A 23,901-nucleotide genomic window follows, 5' to 3' on the forward strand; every position below is an offset into this window, starting at 1 on the left:
TAGAAACATAGGTGTAACACATCATTGGATTTGAAAGGCCAGGCCACAGATACCCTGACAGTCCGCCGCCCTCACTAAGACTTAAAAGAATGTGCGACTTCAAATTGCTGTGAAAATAAAAAAGCCAGACCCTCATTACATAGACCCTTGAGGGATTTGGTTAAGGAAGGAAGGCTGGCATTAGTTAGCTACCCAGCATCCTTGTTAAGTGTTTCAGCAGAGGGTTACGTGTTGTTGCCATGTCCCTTTCCACCAGCGCGTTGTTTTGTTTTCATCTGGGATAAGAGGTACTCATGCGATGTCTTAGCATGGCAGGCAGGACTGTACACTGTCAAAGCCCAGACTGGTCTGTAGCATGTGGCAGCAGATAAGAATTGCCTGTAGTGTGATGGCCATTCCAGATACACTCCCTCTCTGATTGCAGCTGAGGGTAGAAGTTGGTCCCACTTGAAAGGTACTGTGTGTGTGTGTGTGTGTGTGTGTTAAAGAGGCCAAGTTTCCTTAACTTGGTACTTTTTTGTTGCCACTTGTTGCAGTACTTTGACACAAAGTTACTGATTTCTACCCATGGGTTCTAATTTTCTTACATTATGAAATTAGTAGGTTGTGGCTTGGGTGGATTAGCTTTTTTTGGCATTTCTGCATACATGCTAACTCATGAGCAGGACAGCAATAGATTTCCAGATAATTTCCCTTTCTGCTCTTGTTTCCATAGACAATGAGGGGCGGCAGGGTAGCCTAGTGGTTAGAGCGTTGGACTAGTAACCGGAAGGTTGTGAGTTCAAACCCCCGAGCTGACAAGGTACAAATCTGTCGTTCTGCCCCTGAACAGGCAGTTAACCCACTGTTCCCAGGCCGTCATTGAAAATAAGAATTTGTTCTTAACTGACTTGCCTGGTTAAATAAAGGTAAAATAAAAAATAAAAAATGAGCAGTGTGTAAGTGCATTTTCACGCTTCATTAGGCAGCCAGCTGTAGACTCTGTTGGACCCCTATACTATTCACTAAAACAATAGCAGCATTCAAACATGTCTGATCATGCTAAACTTTCCCTTAGAAATCTATTTTTACTGAAATGTTTTCAGTGTTCTCATTGTTTTACACTGAACAAAAATAAATGCAACATGTAAACTGTTGATCCCTTTTTTCATGAGCTGAAATAAATAATCCCACAAATTTTACATACTCACAAAAAGCTTGTTTCTCTCAGTTTGTGCACAAATTTGTTATCATCCCTGTTAGTGAGCCTTTCTCCTTTGCCAAGATAATCCATCCACTTGACTGGTGTGGAATGTCAAGAAGCTGATTAAATTGCATAATCAATACACCTTGTGCTGGGGACAATAGGCCACTCTAAAATGTGCAGTTTTGTCACACAACACAATGCCACAGATGTCTCAAGTTGAGGCAGCGTGCAATGGGCATGCTGACTGCAGGAATGTCCACCAGAACTGTTGCCAGATAATTTTAATGTTAATTTCTCTACCACAAGCTGCCACCAACGTCGGTTTAGAGAATTTGGCAGTACCATGTGTAACCAAGCCAGCCCAGGACCTCCACATCCGGCTTCTTCACCAACGGGATGTCGCACTTGGTGAGGCAAATGGTGATCACGCCAGATACTTACTGGTTTTCTGATCCACGCCCCTACTTTAAAAAAAGGTATCTGTGACAAACAGATGCATGTCTGTATTCCTAGTCATGTGAAATCCAAAGCCTAATGAAGGCATGCTCGTTCGTCCGTGTGCTCATGTTGATTTTGTCCATCCACACCAGACGCGATCAGGACACGCAGGTTGAAATATCAAAATGAACTCTGAACCAATTATATTAGTTTAGGAACAGGTCAAATCACATGAAACATTCATGGCCATTTAGCTAGCTAGATTTCTGTTGCTAGCTCATTTGCCCTGGGATATAAACATTGGGTTGTTGTTTTACTTGAAATGCACAAGGTCCTTTTTTTCTGGCTCTTTGTAGAATTTTGAGTCACACAAAATCGTGTGTTCTCTATGACAACTAATGCACAGATAAAAGGGGGAACATGGGGAGTTTACTAGAAACTAACTTTCAGTCTTCTTATTCTTATGTGGACTTTATATGGCAGTTGGCAACCAACTTTAAGGTGCATTACCACCACCTATTGGACTGGAGTGTGGACCTCCGTTCATCTTTCAATCACCCACATGGGTATATGCTCCTAAATAAAACAATGGGTTGAAGAAGGGACATGCATCGCGTCAATTGTAAAAATAATTAGATATATATATATACACACACACACACACACAGTGTATTTTAGCACCTGGCTATGCATACGCACGTGAGCAGTTTAGATGAAAGGATTGTATGTGCACATTTATTTTGCAGCGCACGTAATGCGAGCGGTGTGGTCAGCATTTTATATGAACTGTAACTCAGTAAAATCTTTGAAATTGCATGTTCTGTTTTTAAATGTTTCTTCAATGTAGTTTGGTTTACTCAAAATAGTTAAGTTAACATCCTGTGTGTTGTATTTATGCATCAGTTTCCTGAAGTGTGGTGTTCTCAGTGTCCCACTTCTCCTCACCTCATCCTAGAATCTCAGCCAAGTCAACTTGCTTTGTTTTCACTCCCCTCTTATCTGTTCCTGTTTTATTTTTTTTCCTATTCCTCTGGCTGGGTTCCTGATATATCCTGCCTCACAGGGGGAATGTAGCTCTCTAAGGAATGCCTCCCCCCAATCCCCATCCCAGTTACTCTTTCTCCCAGTGACTCTCTCCCAGTCCACACAGCCCACACCTCTCTGTGACCGCTCTATCAGTGTCTGAGCACACAGGAGCTGATGGTCCCAACTCTTGTTAAAACAGTCCAACACAGAGCGGGATTGAGCGGAGTGCGATTTAAGGTTTACAGAACAGGGAATAGCAGTAAAAACAGACTAGTGGGGAGGGAAGCAGTGAGGGGGTGCGTGGGTGATGGGGATTTGGCTTAAAATAGAACCCCTCGTCACTTTCTCCCACTCTCCCTCCTCCACTTCTTTTGTCTGCCAACCACTTTACATCATCCACTGGCCAAGTGGCTGGGTAGATAAAAGCAAAATGGCTGTGTTCCTTTTGGAACACCAGTCGCTTCCTCTCACTGGAGGTTGGTTGGATAGATTTGCATTCTACTCACATTGTTTAAGTACCAGTCATTTTCCTAATGCATGATTGACATCCTCAGTGGGGGAAGATTAATGATAGGGGAAGGTGTTTTTACCCACAGGTCACAAAGTTCATTGCTGCCTGCTTCTGGCTCTGCACTTTAACTTTAACCTTTTACAGTCCCTTTCCCTGTAGAGGCGACTGTCTGGAACCCTCATTAACCTCTTTCTGTATTACTTTCAACCTTTCGGTCTTTCAGAAACCCTGGCTGTCCTCACCCTGACTCCCTCACCGTGACAATCTGATACCCTTCTAACCCCTACCCACCAATTCGTCCTTCCTATATTCGCCACTACCAATTCCACTTGATATTTTACTCCCTATCCTCTTACGAAACAAGTCGGTGCCTTTGTAAAGAAGCTTGAAGTCCCCTCCCCTCTAAACTCACGTAAAAATCTCCTGGGTCGTTCCATGTCATTTCAGCAAGCCATGACCCCTATCATCTGAGATTGTTCTGAAATAATTTCTTTAGTTAGGCCCAGATAAGATAAGCATTCCTGCAACATTTATTTGGTTGAAAGACTATTTGAACCTTGAAATTAAGCTAGTTGATTTGCACCCAAATTGACCATTTTAGTTTTATAGGATTCAATCCAAAGAAATTGTCAAACGCCACCCACGGATCCCCTACACCCCATGCCAATCCCACCCTAACAACTAGTATATAGTATCAATTCTCTGTCTGACGAGTCGTATGGCGCTGCGGCTTGGAGTATTGTTTCTTCATCTTACGCAATGTATTCACAGTAAATTTTTCACAATTCATCTGTACAGAATTTTTTTTTGTAATTGAAGTTGTTAGGTTTATGTCCCATCCTACATCCTGATATTACCCGTTTCTGTCCACTAGAACCTGGTCATAAAATAAAAAATCACATGGGGATAGTTCACCCAAATTACAAAAATGGCATATTGGTTTCCTTACCCTGTAAGCCAGGTGTTCCCAAACCTTTTTTTTTCCCTCGACCCCATGTTTATATAATAAAAATCGAGACCCTACCATGTAAAAACAGAAAAAGAGTTCACTAAGAATACGTTACATGGTAGGAAGAAACAATACTCCGAGCCGCAGATCCATACTGCTTGTCAGACATAGAGAACTGATACTATATACTCATCGTTGAGATGTGGCGGGTCCAAATCGGATGTTAGGTACTATATTTATATGAATCCTATAAATTGAAATGGCCAATTTGGGTGCAATTAATTATCATAATTATTCAGTCCAAATTATATTTCAACAAAATAATGTTGGGGGAATGCTAATATTTCTAACAAACAATTCAGAACAATCTTGAGGTGGTGGGTGTCAATTCTCTTTCTTGTGCTTTTTGAGGTGGCCACATAATTGTTCTGACTCTATCCTCCCCACCCTGAAAATGTTTTCTTTTTGTTGTGGCCACTGAGTACTTCCTCCCAGCCCTGTCATGTAATACCTGTCTCTCTATTCTTCCCATCCACACCCTTGGATGTGTAACTTGAGCTTAGTTTTTAAAGGGCTGACTGAGTTCCAGAAAACGAGTTAACCCACATGGCGGACACACCTACACAGCCTGTCAGTCACTTCCACTGCTCTAGGGCCTGAGTGAGTTGAGCAGTCTTTGTTTAACATTATGATTTTTTTTTTTATTTCAAGAAGTTTATGGCTTACTTGATTTTTTTTTCTTCCTGGAGTTTGTCCCATCCATTTAATTTCTCTTGAGTATGTTGAGGTATGGAGAAAGACTTAAACTCTTAAGCTGTTCTGGTTCAAAGCCCTATAGTCACATAATCTGTGCATTCTGTGAAGACTGGACACATAAGGGCAGCTGGCTGATCCATTTTGTTGCATAATATCTTGAGCCACACGGCAGGTAACTGTGATTGAATGGTGTGTCTGGATGAGGGTTAAAGCTGGGGTTAAACCGTGAATGCTGGTTAGTCTCAGACTGACATTCATCCACAGTGATAGTGGAATTAAATGTATCTGGGTTTAGTGGTCAGGAAGTGCGGTTACCTTTTGACTTGCGGTATTGTCGAACACATTTGCATGTTGTTGACCTCTAAATTACCAAATTGACCAAAAAGAAACACCCTTCCTTCCCTGTTTTACAACAAGACAAAGGGGAGACATCCTCAATTTCACTGGCTCTGTGAACTCCGGTTGCTTGCGTGAACCCAACATGGAACATGGCATTGTTAGAGCAGGGTGTAGTGTAGCTACGGAGGCTTAAGTCTACTGGAACAATTTAGAACAGCGAGATGGAGTGGAAAGGAAGAGGAGGATAGAGACAGACAGTGAGAGGGAGAGCGACAGAGTGGTCATTCACTGTTAACATAGGCTCTGCTCTGCCAGTCCATGCTGAGAATCTTGTTTACACAGACATGGTCCAGTCTTGTTAATAGGTTAAGCAGTGGAAATATGTGTGTTTAATTGTAATTGACATCTCCTGGCTTAGTGGCTTTCCCTGCAAGAGAAGACTGCTGCACAAACCATTCTCCTAGTGATATCGCTTCTTGTTTACATGGGAGTTTCACTAAATCTTGAGCAAATCTGCTCAGAACATACATACATACAGTTGAAGTCGGAAGTTTACATACACTTAGGTTGGAGTCATTAAAACTTGTTTTTCAAACACTCCACAAATTTCTTGTTAACAAACTATAGTTTTGGCAAGTCGGTTAGGACATCTAACATGACACAAGTAAGGACATGACACAAGTAATTTTTCCAAAAATCCTTTACAGACAGATTATTTCACTTATAATTCACTGTTTACAAGTTTACATACACTAAATTGACTATGCCTTTAAACAGCTTGGAAAATTACAGTAAATGATGTCAAGGCTTTAGAAGCTTCTGATAGGCTAATTGACATAATTTGAGTCAATTGTAATGTACCTGTGAATGTATTTCAAGGCCTACCTTCAAACTCAGTGCCTCTTTGCTTGACATCATGGGAAAATCAAAAGAAATCAGTCAAGACCTCGGAAAAAACATTGTAGACCTCCACAAGTCTGGCTCATCCTTGGAAGCAATTTCCAAACGCCTGAAGGTACCACGCTCATCTGTACAAACAATAGTATGCAAGTATAAACACCATGGGACCATGCAGCCGTCATACCACTCAGGAAGGAGACTCATTCTGTCTCCTCGAGATGAACGTACTTTGGTGCAAAAAGTGCAAATCAATTCCAGAACAACAGCAAAGGACCTTGTGAAGATGCTGGAGGATACCGGTACAAAAGTATATCCACAGTAAAACGAGTCCTATATCGACATTACCTGAATCGGCCGCTCAGCAAGGAAGAAGCCACTGCTCCAAAACCGCCATAAAAAGCCACACTATGGTTTGCAACTGCACATTGGGACAAAGATCGTACTTTTTGGAGAAATGTCCTCTGGTCTGATGAAACAAATATAACTGTTTGGCCATCATGACCATCGTTATGTTTGGAGGAAAAAGGGGGAAGCTTGCAATCCAAAGAACACTATCCCAACCCTGAAGTACGGCAGTGGAAGCATCATGTTGTGGCGGTGCTTTGCTGCAGGAGGGACTGGTGCACTTCACAAAATAGATGGCATCATGATGTAGGAAAATTATGTGGATATATTGAAGCAACATCTCAAGACAAAGTTGTAGCAAAATGGCTTAAGGACAACAAAGTCAAGGTATTGGAGTGACCATCAGAAACCCTGACTTCAATCCAGTAGAACATTTGTGGGCAGAACTGAAAAAGCATGTGCGAGCAAGGAGGCCTACAAACCTGACTCAGTTACACCAGCTCTGTCAGGAGGAATGGGCCACAATTCACCCAACTTATTTTGGGAAGCTAAACAATTTAAAGCCAATGTAAACTTCTGACCCACTGGGAATGCGATGAAGGAAATAAAAGCTGAAATAAATAATTCTACTATTATTCTGACATTTCACATTCTTACAATAAAGTGGTGATCCTAACTGACCTGAAACAGGGAATTTTTACTTGGATTAAATGTCAGTAATTGTGAAACCTGAGTTTAAATGTGTTTGCCTAAGGTGTATGTTTTTATTTTTTATTCATTTTTATTTAACCAGGTAGACTAGTTGAGAACAAGTTCCCATTTACATCTGCGACCTGGCCAAGATAAAGCAAAACAGTGCAACACAAACCACACAGTTACACATGGAATAAACAAACACAGTCATAACACAATAGAAAAAGTATATGTACAGTGTGTGCAAATGAGGTAAGATAAGGGCAATAAATAGGCCATAGTGGCAAAATAATTACAATTTAGCAATTAAACACAGGAATGATAGATGTGCAGAAGATTAATGTGCAAGTAGAGATACTGGGGTGCAAAGGAGCAAAGACAAAACATAAAGTTGGATGGGCTTTTTACAGATGGGCTATGTGCAGTGATCTGTGAGCTGCTCTGACAGCTGGTGCTTAAAGTCAGTGAGGGAGATATGAGTCTCCAGCTAATTTTTGCAATTTGTTCCAGTCATTGGCAGCAGAGAACTGGAAGGAAAGGTGGACAAAGGAGGAATTGACTTTGGGGGTGACCAGTGAAATATACCTGCTGGAGCACGTGCTACAGGTGGATGCTGCTATGCTGACCAGTGAGCTGAGGTAAGGTGGGGCTTTACCTAGCAAAGACTTATAGATGACCTGGAGCATACAGGTTGCAGTGGTGGATAGTATATGGGGCTTTGGTGCAAAATGGATGACACTGTGATAGACTGCATCCAATTTGCTGAGTAGAGTGTTGGAGGCTATTTTGTAATTGACATCGCCAAAGTCAATGATCGCCAGGATAGTCAGTTTTACGAGGGTATGTTTGGCAGCATGAGTGAAGGATGCTTTGTTGTGAAATAGGAAGCCGATTCTAGATTTAATTTTAGATTGGACATGCTTAATGTGAGTCTGGAAGGAGAGTTTACAGTCTAGCCAGACATCTAGGTATTTGTAGTTGTCCACACATTCTATATCTGAACCGTCCAGAGTAGTGATGCTGGACTGTGGTCAGCGATCGGTTGAAGAGCATGCATTTAGTTTTACTTGCATTTAATAGCAGTTGGAGGCCACAGAATGAGAGTTGTATGGCATTGAAGCTCGTCTGGAGGTTAGTTAACAGTGTCCAAAGAAGGGCCAGAAGTATACAGAATGGTGTCGTCTGAGTAGAGGTGGATCAGAGAATCACCAGCAGCAAGAGTGACATAATTGATGTATACAGAGAAAAGCGTCAGCCCGAGAATTGAACCCTGTGGCACCCCAATAGACTGACAGAGGTCCAGACAACAGGCCCTCTAATTTGACACGCTGAACTCTGTCTGAGAAGTAGTTGGTGAACCAGACGAGGCAGTCATTTGAGAAACCAAGGCTGTTGAGTCTGCCAATACGAATACGGTGATTGACAGAGTCGAAAGCCTTGGCCAGGTCTATGACTACAGCTGCACAGTATTGTCTTATCGATGGCGGTTATGATATCGTTTAGGACCCTTGACCAGCTCGGAAACCAGATTGCATAGCGGAGAAGGCCTTAGAAAGGCAGGGTAGGTCTTCGACTGAGGAGTGGCTTCCGTCTGGCCACTCTACCGTAAAGGCCTGATTGGTGGAGTGCTGCAGAGCTGGTTGTCCTTCTGGAAGGTTCTCCCATCTCCTCAGAGGAACTCTGGAGCTCTGTCGGAATGACTATCAGGTTCTTGGTCACCTCCCTGACCAAGGCCCTTCTCCCCCGATTGCTCAGTTTGTCCGGGGCGGCCAGCTCTAGGAAGAGTCTTGGTGGTTCCAAACTTCTTCCATTTAAGAATGAGGCCACTGTGTTCTTGGGGATCTTCAATGCTGCTGAAATTTTTTGGTACTCTTATCCATATCTGCGCCTTGACACAATCCTGTCTCGGAGCTCTACAGACAATTCCTTCGACCTCATTGCTTGGTTTTTGCTTCTGTGTGTGTGTGTGTGTATGTGTGTGTGTGTGTGTGTGTGTGTGTGTGTGTGTTTGTATACAGTGGGGCAAAAAAGTATTTAGTCAGACACCAATTGTGCAAGTTCTCTCACTTAAAAAGATGAGGCCTGTAATTTTCATCATAGGTACACTTCAACTATGACAGAAAATCACATTGTAGGATTTTTTATGAATTTATTTGCAAATTATGGTGGAAAATAAGTATTTGGTCACCTACAAACAAGCAAGATTTCTGGCTCTCACAGACCTGTAACTTCTTCTTTAAGAGGCTCCTCTGTCCTCCACTCGTTACCTGTATTAATGGCACCTGTTTGAACTTGTTATCAGTATAAAAGACACCTGTCCACAACCTCAAACAGTCACACTCCAAACTCCACTATGGCCAAGACCAAAGAGCTGTCAAAGGACACCAGAAACAAAATTGTAGACCTGCACCAGGCTGGGAAGACTGAATCTGCAATAGGTAAGCAGCTTGGTTTGAAGAAATCAACTGTGGGAGCAATTATTAGGAAATGGAAGACGTACAAGACCACTGATAATCTCCCTCGATCTGGAGCTCCACGCAAGATCTCACCCCGTGGGGTCAAAATGATCACAAGAACGGTGAGCAAAAATCCCAGAACCACACGGGGGGACCTAGTGAATGACCTGCAGAGAGCTGGGACCAAAGTAACAAAGCCTACCATCAGTAACACACTACGCCGCCAGAGACTCAAATCCTGGAGTGCCAGTCGTTTCCCCCTGCTTAAGCCAGTACATGTCCAGGCCCGTCTGAAGTTTGCTAGAGAGCATTTGGATGATCCAGAAGAAGATTGGGAGAATGTCAGATGAAACCAAAATATAACTTTTTGGTAAAAACTCAACTTGTCGTGTTTGGAGGACAAAGAATGCTGAGTTGCATCCAAAGAACACCATACCTACTGTAAAGCATGGGGTGGAAACATCATGCTTTGGGGCTGTTTTTCTGCAAAGGGACGAGGACGACTGATCCGTGTAAAGGAAAGAATGAATGGGGCCATGTATCGTGAGATTTTGAGTGAAAACCTCCCATCAGCAAGGGCATTGAAGATGAAACGTGGCTGGGTCTTTCAGCATGACAATGATCCCAAACACACTGCCCGGGCAACGAAGGAGTGGCTTCGTAAGAAGCATTTCAAGGTCCTGGAGTGGCCTAGCCAGTCTCCAGATCTCAACCCCATAGAAAATCATTGGAGGGAGTTGAAAGTCCATGTTGCCCAGCAACAGCCCCAAAACATCACTGCTCTAGAGGAGATCTGCATGGAGGAATGGGCCAAAATACCAGCAACAGTGTGTGAAAACCTTGTGAAGACTTACAGAAAATGTTTGACCTCTGTCATTGCCAACAAAGGGTATATAACAAAGTATTGAGAAACTTTTTTTATTGACCCAATACTTCTTTTCCACCTTAATTTGCAAATAAATTCATTAAAAATCCTACAATGTGATTTCCTGGATATTTTTTTTTCTCATTTTGTCTGTCATAGTGGAAGTGTACCTATGATGAAAATTACAGGCCTCATCTTTTTAAGTGGGAGAACTTGCACAATTGGTGGATGACTAAATACTTTTTTCCCCCACTGTGTGTGTGTGTGTGTGTATATATATATATATAAAAAAAAAATCATCAGTGGAAACTGGATGCACTGGTCTTCAATTTCAAGTCTCATATGAAAGGGTCTGAACACTACTAAATAAGGTATTTTTGAAAAAATATACTTTTTCGCTTTTTCATTGTAGATTTGTTAAATGCTTTATTTTAATACAGTTTAGAATAAGGCTGTAACTTAACAAAATGTGGAGAAAGTGGTCTGAATACTTTCTAAATGCACTGTAAAATACATGCATACACATGTTGGAAAAGCTCTGACTTTGTTGAATGTGAATTGAGTCGGAGTTGAACTGAGGAATAGAAGATTTTGACTGGGTGGAGCCTTTTGTCTATCAAGCATGTGGTGTATATTTAGTTTTATTCACCATGTCAGCCCCTGAGTGAGTTTTTTTAAATCCACACTGCAGACAGAGAAGTTTAGACCCTCTCAGGCTGCTGTAAACCACTTAGATGAAACAACCCACCCACTGGTCTCTTAACTAGCTATTAAAACAAGTTCAGAGGACGGGAGCAATACAGTGGTCATTTTTCTACCTGAAGTTTCAAGTGTTTTGCTCCACTTAAACCTTTAACAACCAGCCTTCTCATTCTCCAGTTATTATCCTGTTACTAAACATGAAGTACGCCTCTACACATCAGGCATCACTTTCTCTCTGTGACCTACTCTCGTAATATCTCTCTGTCCCTCTATTTGACTTTCTGGTGGCTTAAGAACTGGGGGGAGTGGTTAATGGTAGTGATGCACCGATATAACATTTTTGGCCGAAACCGATTACGGATATTTAACATTTTTTGCAGCCTTTTAAGCATTCTAGTACAGTTAAATAGTTAACACACACAGTGGTCTAAGGCACTGCATTTCAGTGCAAGAGGCGTCACTACAGTCCCTGGTTCGAATCCAGGCTGTATCACATCCGACCGTGATTGGGAGTCCCATAGCACGGCGCACAATTGGCCCAGCGTCGTCCGGGTTTTTGCCGGGGTAGGCCATCATTGTAAATAAGAATTTGTTCTTAACTGACTTGCCTAGTTAAATAAAGGTTACACACACCACACTGACCAAAAAGTTGATTTGTTGGTATTTACACATGTCCCCATTACCAGTAAAACATAATAAAAACCTATTTCTTTCACTTACTTGCTGTGCTGTTAATTTGTTCAGTCGTTTCATTCTCAACCAGAATTTCTATGGAACGCCGTTTGGGTCTTTGTGTGTCAAATAACACTTTGACCAATCAGGACCTGAAAATGACTGCACGTCACACAATTTAACGTGTTCAGACATTTTTTTACATAGTGTAATCAATGTGTAATAACTATCACTCGTATTTCATATGTCACAACGATTCATCAATACCTATGCTATGATGCTGGGAAAGTGGTCTCGCGCAGCTGCTGTGCTGGTCATAAAAAAAAACGCTAGCTCATGGATGCAAACAATGTTCTTCCCTAAAAACATAGAAAACGACATCTGTTTCAGTAGCTATATAGTTAGCTTGCTACCTGTGATTGGGAGTCCCACGGTTCATCTATGTGAAGCTAGCCACAATAGTGAACTTAAAAGTATGGCAAAATTCTACTATTTCTATTTGTTTGCATCACTGCCAATGACATACTTTTATGTTGAAGGCAGACCGCAAATTCCACTTGTGCCTAATCCTTATTGTGTCTAGCGTCACAATACAACCCGGTCAGGTCGAGCCACACTAGCCAGATGAAGCTAGATGGCTGCTTATAACGTTAGCTTTGGGCAACAGGGTTAAGTAGCTGGGTAGCTATTTATTTTCATGAACTGAAGTTCAATTTCAAAAGGCGAACAACAAGTGGCAACCTAGATTATACTTACTCACAAGGATTCCTAAATCATTGCTAAGAATAATGAAAATTACTGCAGTTTCTACTGGTCATTGTTTTCAGGCTTGTTGTATTGGTGCTAGCAAGGTACCAAACTAAAGCTAGCTACCCCAGAAGTTACGTTCAAATAAATGATGCTTTATTACCAACGCGGTATTGTAAACACATCCTTCGTGGCCGATGTTTGCGTGTTTGCAGACTTTTTTGTGCAGCTTTGACAGTGCTACTGTATCTTTTTTGACACTCAAAAGACACAAACGGCGTCCCATAATATGACAGTATGTCGTGAAGCTAATAGCAGTGATGCTGTTACTGTGTAAATCCGGTAGGGCAACGTCAGAAAAATAATGCACTTGGTTGTGTTAACCGGTGCTCGACCAGTCGGCGAAAGCCAACATCACCCACGACAGAGAACGGTTGATTGTCAAGGGCAATGAATTCCATTATCTTGGCTTTAATGGATTTCACCTTTGAGTTCTCTCTCTGAAATTTCCTTACTCTTTCAAATGATTGCTCGACTTGACTGCTCAATCCACACAGCAGACATTGTGGGCTAGTTTAGGAATGCTGTGTTGCACAGTTTGTTACACTGCAGCTGATGACAATTCCAGGCTGGATGTTCCTCTGAGACTCACTGGGCTGCCCTCCAGCTCCAGCCACTTTGGTCATCACACTACAATAATAGATCTACCTGTCCCAACCATGCAGAGATGGCTTGTGTTGTGTGGATAGCTGCCTGTTTAGATGTAGGCTATTTAATGACCTGTATACCTTTCCATTGGCCTCTAGTGTGATTGGGACATCATGCAATGGATAACTTTTGTTGTGGTCTGAGGGGCACCGAGTGCTGTGCCAAAAACATCAACTGCCCACTACATTGTGTCTCTCTCTATTGATTGTCATAAAAGACAAGCGGTCATTTCATTCCCAAGATATGGCCACATTTTATGACATTGAAATACGAGTTTAAAATGTGTTACTAAGGTGCATTTATGTCTATAATAAAGCCCTTTTTGTAAAAAACAACAACTCAATAAACTAGTTCTGATTGGCTGGGCCTGGCTCCCCAGTAGGCCCACCCATGGCTGCACCCCTGCCCAGTCATGTGAAATCCATAGATTAGGGCCTAATTCGTTATTTTCAATTGACTGATTTCCTTATTAACTGTAACTAAGTAAAATCTTTGAAATTGTTGCATGTTGTGTTTTTTTATATTTTTGTTCAGTATAGATTGCTAAAATGCCTCATGTCCTCTCCTTCAGTGTGCCATGTTTTTGCTGTCCTGGAGGATGGAGCATTGGCACAAAACCTACAGGAACAGGAAAGTAAGTCCAACATCCCACACACCCCTCACAGTAGTCTGTCAGAGTTACTGTAGTAGGTGGTCCATGGCTGTGTTTGTGTAACCCTGTGTTCCCCCCCTGTCCCAGTTGAGCAGTACTACACCACCAACATCCAGAAGAACCAGCTGGTGCAGAATGACATCCGCATCGCCAAGAGGCTGCAGGATGAGGAGGAGGAACAGAGAGCTCAACACAGAGCCCTGAGCCAGGCGTCTAGACAACTGTAAGGGCACTGTGTTCATTTAAATAAACACTTTGCTCGCATGCAGGCACACACACATTTTTCACCTCACTCTCCATGTACCCTCTGTGTGTTTATTTTATTGTACACTCTGTCACTATGTAAAAAAAACTATCTAGACTGTCTCCATAAACAATTCCTCCATAATCTAAACGATGGGTGTACTTGTGGACCCCTGGCAATATTGTACTTACTGTATATGATACACAGGGTGGTTTGGTCTCTGACAGTAATCCATGCCCCTGTCCCTTCTGTGTACCCAGTGAGGAACAGGATTCGAAGTATGCCCTGATGATCCAGGAGGAGATCCAGAGATGTGCTGATGAGACTCACAGGAGGGAGCAGGAGGATGAGGTGAGCTGCAGATGTCTTCTAATTTGATTTGAGGAGAAACTTGAGGTTCATAGTGGTTCTTTACAATACTGATAGTGTACTCACTACTCAAGTGGATTTCCACTAGCTTTCTGTAGATAATGGAATGTCATCATTTGAGTTTCCCCAGGGACCAAATGGCTCGAAATACAGTATAATGTGGCTCTGTATTGAATGAGGTCACAGTGGGGCTGAATGCTGCACTCTCTGGGCCAGGGTTTACCCACTCAGATTTATCTACTCAACACTGGGAGACATCAATCTGAGAAGGCTCAAAGGCCACCACAGAGACAACCTGTGATCTATTATTAATCTGAATGACAAGTTAAGCAGTTTCCCTGATAATTTACTGTAGGTTATGCTCCATCCCTCCTGCTCTGTCTCACTGAAGGTTAGTGTGAGGAGAAACATGCTAGGTAGATGCAGAGTCTTTATCTCTACCACTTTGTACAATATCATGTCTAAAATGAGTGCATGTAAGTTTCCACTTTCATGTATCATCTAGATGGTCAACTGTAGAAAAGTAGCAGGAATTTTCAATCTACTGTGTTAGAAAGGAGGTATTTGACGAAGTGATCAGGGAGTTTCATGAAGAGGAGCTTCCTTTTATAGATGTAGCTTCTTTCCAGTAAGTTGTAGATAAACTGACCTCTGACCCAGACATAAGGAGAACACCCATCCATTACCTCTCTGCTTCTGCCATAGTAGTAAGGCCAGACCAGTCCCTACTATGCACACAGGAGCCAGGCCAGGCCTCACAATATACACAAGCTGGAGTAGACACAGAGAAGGAGTTGTGCATGTTTGAGCAAACATTCAGTGTGCCAGTATAGGACTGTTTAAAGCTAGACTCTTTAGTTGCTACATCAATATTTGGACTTCTAAATTAATTATTTATATAAATATATATACCTGATTCTTGAAGAATAGGACTTATCCAGTGCTTTCAATAAGTAGTCATACCCCTTGACTTATTCCGCAAGTTGGTGTTACAGCCTGAATTCAAAATGGGTTAAATCGGGGTTTTCTCACCAATCTACATACAATACCCCATAATAACAAAGTGAAAACACATTTTAAGAAATGTTTGCAAATGTATTAAAAATGAAATACGCCAATACTAATTTACATATGTAAGTATTCAAGCCCCTGAGTCATTAATTTGTAGAAGCACATTTGATGTCGACTAAAGCTTTCAGTCATCTTGGGTATGTCGATCAGCTTTGCAAATCTGGTTTTGGGATTTTTCTTCCTTGTAGATTTTCTCAAGCTCTGCTGTTCACCGCCTCTCCCCATCTAATGTAACAATCTTCCAAGTCTTTCCAAAGATTTTCAATGAGATTCAAGTCTGGGCTTTGGCGGGGCCATCAAGGGCTTTCACATTCTTGTTTCGATCCATTCCAACGTTGCTTTGGCTGTATGCTTGGGGTCATTGTCCTGTTGGAATGTAAATCTTTGCCCCCAGACTAAGGTCGCTTGCCATCTGAAGCAGGTTCTCATTAAGGATTTGCCTGTATTTGGCTCAATTCATTGTTCCCTTTATCCTGACCAGTCAGTCTCCCAGTCCCTGCCGCTGAAAAGCATCCCCAGAGCATGATGCTGTCACCATCATGCTTGACGGTAGAGATGGTGTTATAACGGTGATGAACTGTGCCTGGTTTTCTCCAGAGATAGCACTTTGCATTCAGGCCAAATAGTTTAATTTGTCTCATCAGACCACAGAATCTTTTGCCCAATGATGTGAGTCTTTCACGTGCCTTTTTGCAAACCGCAGGCATGCTGTCATGTGCCTTGTTCTTAGGAGGGACTTCCGTTTGGCCGCACTCCCATAAAGCCCAGATTGGTGCAGAGTCTGGGTAGTTCCATTATTTTTTTCCTATTTCTCAGTAATGTTGACAACTGTGCTCTTGGAAACTTTCAACACTCTAGAAATGGATGTATACCCTTCCTCAGATATCCAGTGCATTTGGAAAGTATTCAGACCATTATCTTTTTCCACATTTTGTTACTTTACGGTTTATTCTAAAAATGGATTCAAATGTTTTTTTCCCCTCGTCAATCTACAAACAATAACCCATAATGACAAAGCAAAAACAGGTCTTAGAAAATTTTAGCAAATGTATTTAAGAAAACAAACAAGGGAAATGTCACATTTACATAAGTATTCAGACTCTTTACTCAGTACTTTGTTGAAGCACCTTTGGTGGTGATTACAGCCTCGAGTCGTCTTCGGTATGACACGACAAGCTGGGCACACCTGTATTTGGGGAGTTTCTCCCATTGTTCTCTGCAGATCCCCTCAAGCTCTGTCAGGTTGCACAGCTATTTTCAGGTCTCCAGAGATGTTCGATCAGGTTCAAGTCTGGGCTCTGACTGGGCCATTCAAGGACGTTGATACTTGTCCCGAAGCCACTCCTGTGTTGTCTTGTTGGAAGATTAACTTTCGCCCCAGTCTGAGGTCCAGAGTGCTCTGGAGCAGGTTTTCATCAAGGATTTCTCTGTACTTTGCTCCGTTCATCTTTCCCTTGATCCTGACTAGTCTCCCAGACTGACAACAAAATGTGCTGACAACAAAATCACACAAAAATTATCAATGGAAATCAAATTTATCAACCCATGGAGGTCTGGATTTGGAGTCACACTCAAAATTAAAGTGGAAAACCACACTACAGGCTGATCCAACTTTGATGTCATGTCCTTAAAACAAGTCAAAATGAGGCTCAGTAGTGTGTGTGGCCTCCACGTGCCTGTATGACCTCCCTACAACGCCTGGGAATGCTCCTGATGAGGTGGCGGATGGTCTCCTGAGGGATCTCCTCCCAGACCTGGACTAAAGCATCCGCCAACTCCTGGACAGTCTGGTGCAACGTGGCGTTGGTGGATGGAGCGAGACATGATGTCCCAGATGTGCTCAATTGGATTCAGGTCTGGGGAATGGGCGGTCCATAGCATCAATGCCTTCCTCTTGCAGGAACTGCTGACACACTCCAGTCACATGAGGTCTAGCATTGTCTTGCATTAGGAGGAACCCAGGGCCAACCGCACCAGCATATGGTCTCACAAGGGGTCTGAGGATCTCATCTCGGTACCTAATGGCAGTCAGGCTACCTCTGGCGAGCACATGGAGGGCTGTGCGGCCCCCCAAAGAAATGCCACCCCACACCATAACTGACCCTCCGCCAAACCGGTCATGCTGGAGGATGTTGCAGGCAGCAGAACGTTCTCCACGGCGTCTCCAGACTGTCACGTCTGTTACATGTGCTCAGTGTGAACCTGCTTTCATCTGTGAAGAGCACAGGGTGCCAGTGGCGAATGTTCTCTGGCAAATGAAAAACGTCCTGCACAGTGTTGGGCTGTAAGCACAACCCCCACCTGTGGACGTCGGGCCCTCATACCACCCTCAAGGAGTCTGTTTCTGACCGTTTGAGCAGACACATGCACATTTGTGGCCTGCTGGAGGTCATTTTGCAGTGCTCTGGCAGTGCTCCTCCTGCTCCTCCTTGCACAAAGGCGGAGGTAGCGGTCCTGCTGCTGGGTTGTTGCCCTCCTACGGCCTCCTACACGTCTCCTGATGTACTGGCCTGTCTCCTGGTAGCGCCTCCATGCTCTGGACACTACGCTGACAGACACAGCAAACCTTCTTGCCGCAGCTCGCATTGATGTTCCATCCTGGATGAGCTGCACTACCTGAGCCACTTGTGTGGGTTGTAGACTCCGTCTCATGCTACCACTAGAGTGAAAGCACCGCCAGCATTCAAAAGTGACCAAAACATCAGCCAGGAAGCATAGGAACTGAGAAGGGGTCTTTGGGCCCCACCTGCAGAACCCCTCCTTTATTGGGGGTGTCTTGCTAATTGCCTATAATTTCCACCTGTTGTCTATGCCATTTGCACAACAGCATGTGAAATGTATTGTCAATCAGTGTTGCTTCCTAAGTGGACAGTTTGATTTCACAGAAGTGTGATTGACTTGGAGTTACATTGTGTTGTTTAAGTGTTCCCTTTTATTTTTTTGAGCAGTGTATTGTTGCATGAAGGGTGAGTCCATGCAACTTATGTGACTTAAGAATATTTTTAGTCCTGAACTTATGTATGGATTCAATAACAAAAGGACACTTATTTCAGCGTTTTAATGTTTTATTCATTTGTCAATCATACGCAAACAATTGAATTGGCCACAGGTGGACTCGAATGAAGTTGTAGTCTGCCAACATTTATAAAAACATGTTTTCACTTTGTCATTATGGGGTGTTGTATGTAGATGGGTGAGATCTTTTATTTATTTGAATCCATTTAGAATTCAGGCTGGAACAAAGTGTGGAATACGTCAAGGGATCTGAATACTTTCTGAAGGCACTGTATATGCATCATGAGCTTAGTCCAACTGTCATACCCCCATCAGAACCCAACATATAAGCCTTTTTTACTCCTATGTTTGGAAACAATGTAAACACTCTATAGCCTTAAAATATGATTAAAATATCATTTTGATATCATTGATGGTCAGTCCATCCATAGCTCTGTCTTTGAATTTCAATGTTTTACATTTCATTTTTTATTTGTAAAACAAAAATGTGAAAACATAATTGCACTTTGACATTATGGGATGTGTGTAAGCCGGTGACACACAATCTCAATTGTATCCATTTTAAATTCAGGCTGTACACAACAACATGTCAATACTTTCTGAAGGTAGTGTACAATTAGAAAAGCAAGAAAGGGGTCTTATGGAGCCAGAGACCAGACCAGGTTATCCAGACTCACAAAGACCGCTTTCTCCTTCCTTTACTCTTTATGTTTCCTTATTGAAGCTAGCTGCCTCAGAATCTCTCATAAAGGATCCTTGTTCAGAGTGAGTGAAGTCAGAGCAGACTGTTGGTGTGTACAGCATTCTGGGGGTACGGTGGAGATCATTTAGTAGCTTGGCCCCCGAACAGTAGTGTTGCTGAAAGTGGTGGTCTCACACTGAATAAAAATCGAAACGCAACATGTAAAGTGTTGGTCCCGTATTTCATGAGCTGAAATAAAAGATCCCAGAAATATTCCATATGCACAAAAGGTGCATTTCTCTCATATTTTGTGCACACATTTGTTCACATCCCTGTTAGTGAGCATTTCTCATTTTGTCAAGATAATCCATCCACCTGACAGGTGTGGCTGGTTTAAACAGCATGATCATTACACAGTTGCACCTTGTCCTGGGGACAATAAAAGGCCAATCTAAAATGTGCAGTTTTGTCACACAACACAATGCCACCAATGTCTCAAGTTTTGAGGGAGTGTGTAATTGGTATACTGACTGGAGGAATGGCACACATACACAATCCATGTCTCAATTCTTTAAAATTCTATAACCTGTCTTCTCCCCTTCATCTACACTATTTGAAGTGGATTGTTGTGTTAAAGCCTGAATTTAAAATGGAATAAATTAAGATTTTGTGTCACTGGCCTACACACAATACCACAATGTTAAAATGAAAAGCTGAAATATAAGAAACTCTTAAATTCATAGAAAGAGCTATGGATGCAAGGACTGATCATCCGTGATATCACAATTATATTTTAACTATGTTTTGAGGATATAGTGTTTTATTTCCATTGTTTTCTGCATGCTTATTTTGGGTTCTGATGGAGTACGACAGTTGGACTAAACTAATGACGCTCAGTGCCATTTAGAAAGTATTCATACATTACTTTTTTGTTTGTTACATCCTGAATTAAAAATAAAAACATTTCTACACACAATACCACATAATGACAAAATGAAAACAAGTTTTTATAAATGTTGGCAAATTTTATTGCAAATTAAAAAGCCTAATAAGTGCTCACATCCCTTTGCTATGACACTCCAAATTGAGCTCAGGTTCATCTAATTTAGTTTGATCATCCTTGAGTTATTTTGTTAAATCCACTTCAATCAGTGTAGATGAAGGGGAGAAGACAGGCTAAACGAGATTTGAGACATGGGTTGTGTATGTGTGCCATTCAGAGGGTGAATGGGCAAGACAACAGATTGAAGTGCCTTTGAGCGGGGTATGGTAGTAGGTGCCAGGTGCACCAGATTGTGTGAAGAACTGCAACGCTGATGGTTTTTCTTTTTACGCTTAACCGTTTCCCTTGTGTATCAAGAATGTTCCACCACCGAAAGGACATCCAGCCAACTTGACACAACTGTGGGAAGCATTGGATTCAACATGGGCCAGCATCCCTGTGGAACGCTTTCAACACCTTGTAAAGTCCATGCCCTGACAAATTGAGGCTGTTCTGAGGGCCAAAGTGGGGGGGTGCAACTTAATATTAGGAAGGTGTCCTTAATGTTTTGTGTATAGAATGTATAGGTAGGCGCTTCCGAATGTCTTTTTTTTTTACACAAGCGAATGTGAACAAGAGACATTGTGCAAATGAACAAAGTTTTGACGCATGCTTGGCTGAAGGAAGAACAGTACTGGCTCTGGAGCAGCTTGTGTACAAGCTGTGTCTGTGGAGTCTGGAGTCTCTAGGGCAACATCCTGCCTGCTCTGCTCTGAGAAGATTGGGGAGGAGCAGACGGGTCGAGAACAACTGAGAGTAGAAAGAAACGCAAGGAAATCAAGATGGCAGTAGCATCTGTTTAGATCTCATCCAAAGGTCTTTGACTTCTCGAACATGGCAGAACGCTAATGCAATATGATGCCCTGTCACCTTATTTAGTCAAGCACTTGTTTAGATAAACTTCTTGTTAACTGGATAGTTAATACAACATTCTATGCTTTTCACACAGGAAATAAAGATAAAACGCATAAGAAATATCTTGCTACGTTTTCTAAACACAGATCTGAAATTATTGGCCTCCCGAGTGGCACAGCGGTCTAAGGCACTGCATTGCAGTGTTGCGGTCTCACTACAGCCTGAGGTTTGATCCCAGGCTGTGTTACCAGCCGTGACCGGGAGTTCCATAGGGCTGCGCACAATTGGCCCAGCATCGTCTGGGTTAGGGAAGGGTATCTGCTCGGCATCAATCTTCACTTGGATGAGAATTCATGAAGGGCATTCTATCAGCAGACAGCGCTCTGACTGATGTGTAGCTACTTTTCTCTGGTACTTTTCTCATAGTAGCCAGCCTACTTTTCTCATAGTAGCCAGCCTACTTTTCTCATAGTAGCCAGCCTACTTTTCTCATAGTAGCCAGCCTACTTTTCTCATAGTAGCCAGCTTACTTTTCTCATAGTAGCCAGCCTACTTTTCTCATAGTAGCCAGCCTACTTTTCTCATAGTAGCCAGCCTTCTTTTCTCATAGTAACCAGCCTACTTTTCTCATAGTAGCCAGCCTACTTTTCTCATAGTAGCCAGCCTACTTTTCTCATAGTAGCCAGCCTACTTTTCTCTGGTACTTTTCTCATAGTAGCCAGCCTACTTTTCTCATAGTAGCCAGCCTACTTTTCTCATAGTAGCCAGCCTACTTTTCTCTGGTACTTTTCTCATAGTAGCCAGCCTACTTTTCTCATAGTAGCCAGCCTACTTTTCTCTGGTACTTTTCTCATAGTAGCCAGCCTACTTTTCTCTGGTACTTTTCTCATAGTAGCCAGCCTACTTTTCTCTGGTACTTTTCTCATAGTAGCCAGCCTACTTTTCTCTGGTACTTTTCTCATAGTAGCCAGCCTACTTTTCTCATAGTAGCCAGCCTACTTTTCTCATAGTAGCCAGCCTACTTTTCTCTGGTAAAATGCAAGATTAACTTTTTAAGCAAACTATTAGAATGTAGCTAGCTATTTCCTATGATAAACATTACAAAATATGAAGACCATGCATAATTTTACTAAAACAATTACTTTGCTTTTTCATTGTAAGCTCATTTACTTGTGTGGCTGCCTGCGAAATAGCATTGCACTTCTTTTGAAATCTGATAAATGAAGCTGTTTTCTGCTGAATGTGTTGCCCTAGTGTATTTTCTGTGAAGGAAAACTATAGTTGCACATCCCCGATCACTATTAAAGCTAAAAAAAAACTTGACTTTCAACATAAAACACGACCCCTGTCAATACACAGCTGGACTCACCTGCTCCCTCTTTCTCCTGTTGTGGTACTTACAAACACACATGACTGGCTCAACTGTTCTGGGGAACTATGTTAAGCTTCATAATGTAAAACAATGTGACAGGTGAAATTAAGAACACAATCTGCTTTATGTCCTAACTTTTTGCACAAGTTGCAGGTATTAACTTAAGAAGTAGCTAAAAATGTATTGAAAAACGTAATAGTTTCAATGTTGATGATATTGAAAAACCATCCTGTGGCTATTTCCAAATACCACCCAAGCCTGATAGTCATATTCTACTTCCAAGGTCATTGTGAATCCCTAAAAGACAGTCCAAGCAAATTCACATTTATGTAACGTTGGCTGATGTAGTGTGTTGATTAAATATTAGCATCCCTGCTGACTGTGTGTTTAATTGTGCAGCAGAACAGAAGGCACCAGGCAGTGCAGTCCGTCTGAATGCCAGTTCCCCATTGCACTCCCTGAGCTAACATGCCATTTCAAGCTGCTAACTGTCTGCTGAGGCTGGCAAGGCTAAGCTGGCTAAGCACTGGGATTTAGCCAACCAAGAGGCTCTTAACACTTGTCTTTGGAGGGTTTTTTTGTCCCGAAAGGGCCCACCCATCTAAACATGCACTATTTGATCTAGTTGTTGTCTTAGGTCTCTCTCTTTTAAGTAGTGTTGTGGTGTCTCTTGTCTCTCGGGATGTGTGTTGTCCTATATTTTATTTTGAACCCCCGCTGGAGGCCTTCTGGTAGGCCGTCATTGTAAATAGGAATTTGTTCTTAACTGACTTGCCAAGTTAAATAAAGGTTCAATAAATAAAACACATATACAGGTGACATCAAGGGAGTACTGATATGGTTTGTTGTCACCTTCACAGCCCCCCCCCACACACACATGTATCAATGGACCCGCACTCCATTTCCGTTATGTGTAATTTGTCGCACTGGGCCTCAATTCTGTCTCAGAGGAGGCAGAGCACAAGTCTTTTTTGAGGTCAAAGTTACAAGGGAGGCAGCCCTTGTTCAGGGTGGCAGTGGCATGCCCAGTTGACAAGGTGTTAATTAAAGTAAAGCAGCCCACTCTCCAGCCGCTGAGCCAGGCAGAGGGAGATAAAAGGTTGGCCTTCTGTTTCTCTGGTCTGCCTGCCTGGCCTCTTATTTTCCATTGAGTCAGCCCCCAGGCCTTCCTGAAATTACCAGCCTGGCCTGGCCATCTGGAGCTAGTCTGTTCCTAGATCTGTTTGTGCTGTTTTTCCACAATGACCATAGGAGTTAGTAAGACCGCACAAACCAATCTGGGACCAGGCTAACACGGCGCAGGTTT

The 23,901-nt window shown here is 42.4% G+C and overlaps 1 protein-coding gene across 3 annotated transcripts in view; it reads left to right on the forward strand.

The window, feature by feature from the left end:
- The window catches only part of LOC110532463 (coiled-coil domain-containing protein 50), a 36,404-nt gene that overhangs the window by 1,584 nt on the left and 10,919 nt on the right, over positions 1 to 23,901 (forward strand). For all 3 annotated transcript variants that reach the window (XM_036988473.1, XM_021616396.2, XM_036988474.1), the window contains exons 3-5: positions 13,865 to 13,927; positions 14,033 to 14,168; positions 14,450 to 14,540. In XM_036988473.1, the coding sequence (XP_036844368.1) occupies positions 13,865 to 13,927; positions 14,033 to 14,168; positions 14,450 to 14,540 (290 nt within the window). The remainder of the gene's footprint in view (positions 1 to 13,864; positions 13,928 to 14,032; positions 14,169 to 14,449; positions 14,541 to 23,901) is intronic.

Source organism: Oncorhynchus mykiss, chromosome 9, assembly GCF_013265735.2.
Source record: "Oncorhynchus mykiss isolate Arlee chromosome 9, USDA_OmykA_1.1, whole genome shotgun sequence".
In the NCBI taxonomy this organism is placed as follows: Eukaryota; Metazoa; Chordata; class Actinopteri; order Salmoniformes; family Salmonidae; genus Oncorhynchus; species Oncorhynchus mykiss.